Genomic DNA, 6,248 nt, shown 5'->3' with positions numbered 1-6,248 from the left:
CACACACACACACACACACACACACACACACACACACACACACACACTGCTCCTTGTCCTGGAATTGGATTTCTTTCTTTCTTTTTCTTCCAAAGTAGGAGAAAGTTACAAAGACACAGCAATTAAGAAGGGGGTAGAAGAAAGGGAGGGGAGAGAGAGAGAGAGAGAGAAGATACCATGGAGGTAAAGTCACTAATGAGACATGATTGTAAAACCCAGAAGGGGGGTTTCCCCAGAGAATTGCACAAAGCAAAAAGCCTCTCAAAAATTGGAACACAGAGTTGAAATTTAACAAACTGCAGCCAGTGACCCCGAGGAGCAGAAAGCAAGGCCAGCTCTCACCAGGCGATGCGCAGTTCACCCCTGTTTATTCCCTGTGACTCAGGAATTCAGGGAGCAGAGCCAAGAGTGAATCGGGACATGGACAAGGGCATGCAGTCAGGACCCCCAAGACTGGGCCTTTTCTTCTCAGGAACTCAGTGTCCAGCCAGCCCATAGTCACAAGGACAGGAGGACAATGGAGACAGAAAAGTGAAAGCCACTGCAGCGTGGAGGTTGAGGAAGAGGAGGATAAAGCCGAACTGTGCTACTAGGGAATGTTTACAGAAAGGAAAGCCATGAGCCCAAAAGCCGGTTTTCTTCCATCCATAGCCACGGAGAAGGGGACAGGCAGGGAAATTCAGATTTCCCAGCAGCATGGCAGGTCCTAGCGTCCAGCTCTGCTCACTAGGCTGGATTTCTACAAATAAACATCCACAGCAGAAGGACAGATCTGCTTCTCAGCAAGATTTCAAAGCTGTGCACCAGAGTGGGAGAGAAAACAGGAAGACCGGGGTGGGGTGAGGGTAGAAAACGGGATGGAGGAGGGACAAAGGGGCATGCGCAACCTGGGCCAGATCAGTCAGGAAACCTTCACCCTCTACCGTGAACCTGACTGAAACTGACCAAAGTACTTAAATTGCCCCACCATTTCTTCAGTTTGTTTTGTTTATGAGGTGTGGACATTTCGGGTATGCTGGCAGTAATGATGCCCTATTCCCTGCTCTGAGCTGTGGGGTTTCAGGTTGCCAGCTGTTAGCCTGACAAAGCCCGAGGTGAAGATGAACTTCTTCAAGCTACCAAGCCTGAGGTGAAACCAAAAGAAGCTAAACCGTGGAGCAAATCCAGCCACCTGATTCGTGTGTGCTCCGCACCCATCTGTCATGCCTGTGCAGGGGTTCATGCAAGAGAACGTGTGTGTGTGTGTGTGTGTGTGTGTGTGTGAGAGAGAGAGAGAGAGAGAGAGAGAGAGAGAGAGAGAGATAGGATGGGTTATTTGAAGATGACAACATTCAGTTCTGACCTCCAAAGGACAGAGGGAAAACACAGCTGGTCCCAGTTGGAGCTAACTCCCACCATGTTCCCTCAGCGCCACGGATTCCCAGGTCTGGAGGTTGCTCCCACCCAACCCCTACCCTTGCTCTGTACCCAGCAGGGGCAGGTGCGGTCACAGTGGCTTACTGAGATTTTTTTTTCCTTTTTCTTTGTTAATGAGAACTGACTTGGCATTTAATAAAACCTTATTTATATAAGGGCTACGTGTACTCAAGAAACAAGCCAGGAGAAGGGCCGGCCCACCACCCCTGTGCCGGAATGACAGTGGCTGTGCGCCAACCAGCTGCACTAACAGCCAGGCCGCAGAGGCTAGTGATGTTCCTCCAGGGGGCCATGGGGTCTGCCCTGGCCACCCTGTGCCTGCCTGGGGATCATTTTCTTAAAACCACTCCCAGGATGGAAACAGGAAGCAATGAAAGCAAAATCTCATTTAATGCTTGCTATTTCTCTTAGATTCTTTATTAGTAATTTATTTGCTTTTAATGTTTAGCTGCCCTGTTCGTTTGTCCTGGGGAAAACACATTTCAAGGGCACCAGACGACTAGACAGGGTGTTTACCCTTTGCTGGGAGCTCACGTGTTCTGTTTTAGTCAGCTCTTTCCCCACGGAGGCAGAAGCGGGAATGAAGAGGATGGCAGGCAAGGAGGTCTTTGGAGGTCGCCCGATGCCTGCCACCAGGCTGTTTTCCTCTGGCTCGCCTCCCTTTGAGGGAAGCACCTCTGCGCACTCCATTCTTGAAGCCCAGAGATGTTTGGAGTATGCGTATTGCTGTTTCGTCTACAGAAACTGAGATTGTAGCGTCAAACTGCTTTGCTCAAGGTTAATAATTTTTGACCCTGGATGGAATTTCGAATTATCTGGAAAGCTCTCAAAAATACTAACATACACAAGCTGTATCCTGTACTAACAGACTCAGGATCTCTGGATTCTAGGGATGGGGCCTAGAACAGTACATTTATCTATGTATGTATCTGGGTTCCATCTATGTATCTATGTATCTATGTATCTATGTATCTATCTATCTATCTATCTATCTATCTATCTACCCATCCATCCATCCATCCATCCATCCATCCATCCATCCATCTATCTATCTACCTACCTACCTATTTTAGATGGGGTCTCTCTTAGTCTGGGCTGGCCTTAAACATCTGTGTAGCCAAGGATGACCTTAAATTTCTAATCCTCCTGCCTCCACCACCCCAAGCACAGAGAATACAGGCATACACCGCCATGTTTAGTTTTTTGCAGTGCTGGAGATCACGTCCAGGGCCTATCAGGGATGTCAGGCAAGTGCTCTACAACCGAACTACGTCCCCAGCCCCTCTCTACAGCTGTTAAAGCTTTCTGGGTGGTAAAGCGAAAGCTTTCTGTGTACAGCTAAGATGAGGAACTACAGCTCTCAGGGACAAGCATTGTCTGTGCTGAGCTCTCTCAGCGGAGGGGGCACGAACAGGTCTGTCGGGTTGTTTGTGAGCTGAGTGAGAGCAGAGGCTCAGTGCTGGCTTCACGGCCCCAGCTCAGCGCCTGTCCCCTGCAGGTACCTGCTGCCGCTGTGGGTCCACGTAAGTCAGTGAGGGCAACTGGCAAAACTTCTGATTTCTAAATACAATGAAAGGTAGAAGGCAGGAGTTCTGGTCTTTCCTGTTTGATAAGTAAACACTCAGGTCAGTGGCCCCAGCGACTAACTATAGTTTGGATCTTGAGTGTTGCACAAAAGCCTGTCTGTTAAAGGCATGATCTCCATCTTGACCCTGATGGGAGGTCATGGGACATGTAAGGGACATGGCCTAGTGGGAGGTCTTTGGGCTATTGGGGGGGGCGCTGCCATCGAAGGGTATAGTGGGAGCCCCAAGTCTTTCCCCTCAGTCTTTTTTGCTTTATGACCAAGAAATGAGTTTATTCTGCCACAATGTGCTACTTTATCACAGGACCAAAAATGATGAGGCCTATCAGTCACAGACTGGACTCTCTAAAACAGTGAGCCAAAGAAAACACTTTCTCTGACAGACTGAGGTACGTGTTATGGTAATGCAGAACTGACTAACACAAGGTCTAGTCACTAACAGCTAATTCTGTCCACATGCAAATTTTATCTGGCTATGCCCAGGCCTAATTGAACTGAAGACCATGCCCTGGAGGAGGCCAAGGGTTGCTTTTGTAGTCTACTGTAGACAGAGATGTTCCAGCCACAGGCTGTTAATTCTCAATGCAGTATGGGAAGCATAAAGACCATCTCTGAGGTCCTAGACTTTCTGTGGTGGCCTCCTCAGGTTCTGACCCCCTTACTTACTCTGGAGGCGTACTCCGATAAGCCGAGAAAATCGCAGAGTAAAAAAAGTTAAAGTTAAACTCTGCCAAAAACTATGAGGCCTGTTTTATTTTGATCTATTTTAAAGAATTTGTCTGTCTTCTTTCCTTCTCTTTTCTTTTTTCCTTTTCTGTATATTTTTTTCCCCTAAAGACAAGTAAGATCTTGTGTATCCTAGGCTAGCTGAAGATGACCATTAAAGCCTGCCATTCCTGCCCCTACCTTCTAAGTGTTGAGGTTGCAGATGTTACGAATATTAGGGATCTACCCCCAGCTGAATGGAAGGCAAGCACTCCTATTAACTCAGCAAGAACCCTTTCCCAAGTTTAAAGACAAGCTGAGAGAGAGAGAGAGAGAGAGAATACTAGAGAGAGGTAGAGAAATAGAGAGAGGGATAGAGAACATGCAAGAACAAGAGAGAGCAACAGAGGGAGAGAGTTAAAGAGGGAGAAAGAATGTACCTTTCCTGGGGTTTATGAAAACAGAAAAAAACTGTGGATTCTATAATCAGCAAGTAATTCTAGAATGTCTCAATTAAGATCTTAGTGACTGGCATTTCTCATGGCTCAATTCCCGAAATTAAAATATAGGCAAAAGGAAACCTATACTCTGGGCTCTAGCCACAGCCTATCTTTTCCACGGGATTCTAATGAATACTGCTGAAAGCATGGCCTTTGGGGGCGCCCATAAGTGTCTCTGAAGAACTAAGACAGCGCCCCACCAGTGGGGCTGGGGACTTGAACTTGCATGCTTCAGCTGCCTCTGATGACATCATACTTCCTAAAGTTTGATACCTCTGTGCTCCACCACAGCCTTCTAGCAAAAGAGGAGACACTCTCGGCCCTGAGAGCCTGACTACGGCCCGAGAGCAGAAGGCTGGCTTAGCAGTCCAGGCTTTCACGATGTTGAGATGATGAAAGTTTTTTTTTTTTTCTATCTTGTACAACACTATCTAGAAAGAGCACCTTTGGGGGTCAAGTACAGATCCATAGGAAGGAGCTTAAACCCCTTACTTGCTGAAATTTAAAAGTGCTTTGTACAGTTTTTTTTTTCTCTCTCTCTCTTTTCCTACTATTTTATACACAGGTATGTTTACTTAAAGCCCACAGGCTGCAGATTCCCCACGAGAGCTATGAAAGAATCCCAATACACCTGTAGCTGTCAATGTCATGTCACAGTGGCAAGAGGTTTGGCACCCTGGAAATATCATACTTGATGTATAGAGGGACAGAGTCAGTGTCTTGCCTGTAACCATGAGCGGGGAATCCACTAGTCTGCAGGTGGTGGCGAGCAGGAGTCTTACATTTAGAGTGGGTTCCCACCCACCACCTCACATGCTTGGGGGTAGCATGTGATCCTTTCCCTTGCTACTATTCCAGAAGGACTGTGGTTTTCTGTTTTGTTTGTCTCCCTTGGGTGATGAGATGCTGGAGAATCCTCAAGGCTGGCCATGAGCAGCAAGCTTACACCTTCCCCAGTCAATTCTCCAATGGTCTTCCTGCTCCCAGGAATCACCTTCCGAGTAAAGAGCATGGAACCCCTCCCTTACCACACGGAAGAGTTTGAAGAAGTCCACGTTGGCGTACAGAGTGTCTTCTATCCACTGTAGGGTGACCTGGGAGAGGGGGCACAGGGCATCACGGACAGTCTGTGCCCCCCAGTGCTGGCTGAAGATGATGAAGCGCTGCAAGAGGGTCTCGCTGCAGGCGATGTTCTTCAGTTCCAGGTCCGGGACTCCATAAGCGAACTGCAGGGAGGGGAAGAGATGCTGGAGAACTGCTCGTAGGAAAATTTTCCCACCCTCCTGAACAAAGATGCCGCATCCTGACCCACACTCAGGAGGCAGAGGCAGGTGGATCTGGGAATTTGAGGCCAGCCTGGTCTACAGAGTGAGTTCCAGGACAACCAGGGCTGAGAAACCTTGTCTTGAAAAAGCAAAAACAACAACAGCAACAACAAAACCCCACAGATTAATTTCAGCCATTCAGGTGGGTTTAATGTCATCTAAGGGCACTTGAGATTGGAAGGCAGTAGAAGAAACAGCATCAGAATTTGCTGATGTTGAGAGAAAGGCTTGAAGGCCATTGCTCATCTTGCAAATGGAGGGAGCCTCCATCCAAGGAGTGTGCACAGTCTGTAGAAGGTGGGAAAGACGAGAAAGTAGGTTTCCTTTATGCATCCTGGTAAAGAGTGTGACTTAATGGCACCTTGACTTTCAGACTTCTGACCTGGAGAATCATGAGGTAATAAACCTGTGTCGCTTTAAGCCTTTAAGTTTGTGGTCATTTTTTACAACAGTAACAAAAACCCAAACCCTGCCTCAAACCTCACTGTATCAGAAAGCTTTTTGAAAATTGAGAGATCTTCTTTTAAAAGGATGCTGAGGTGTCATCAAGACCCTCTCCCAACAGCTGAAGTAGAGGAACAGTGAAAACATACTTATAGTGACATTGATCAACTTCTTCTTCTCACTAAAATTACCACATGAAAATTGGTTTTGATTTTATCTAAATATCATCTATCTATCTATCTATCTATCTATCTATCTATCTATCTATCTATC

At 47.1% G+C, this 6,248-nt stretch overlaps 1 protein-coding gene across 1 annotated transcript in view; it reads right to left on the bottom strand.

The window, feature by feature from the left end:
- Positions 1–6,248, bottom strand: part of Abca4 (ATP binding cassette subfamily A member 4) — a 121,729-nt gene that overhangs the window by 91,559 nt on the left and 23,922 nt on the right. Inside the window, exon 6 of the mRNA XM_055628198.1 lies at positions 5,235–5,432. Coding sequence (XP_055484173.1) covers positions 5,235–5,432 — 198 coding nt within the window. The remainder of the gene's footprint in view (positions 1–5,234; positions 5,433–6,248) is intronic.

The sequence above is a fragment of the Psammomys obesus genome, unplaced genomic scaffold (assembly GCF_907164565.1).
Source record: "Psammomys obesus unplaced genomic scaffold, mPsaObe1.curated_primary_1811, whole genome shotgun sequence".
Taxonomy (NCBI): domain Eukaryota; kingdom Metazoa; phylum Chordata; class Mammalia; order Rodentia; family Muridae; genus Psammomys; species Psammomys obesus.
This window is presented reverse-complemented; position numbering and strand designations above follow the sequence as displayed.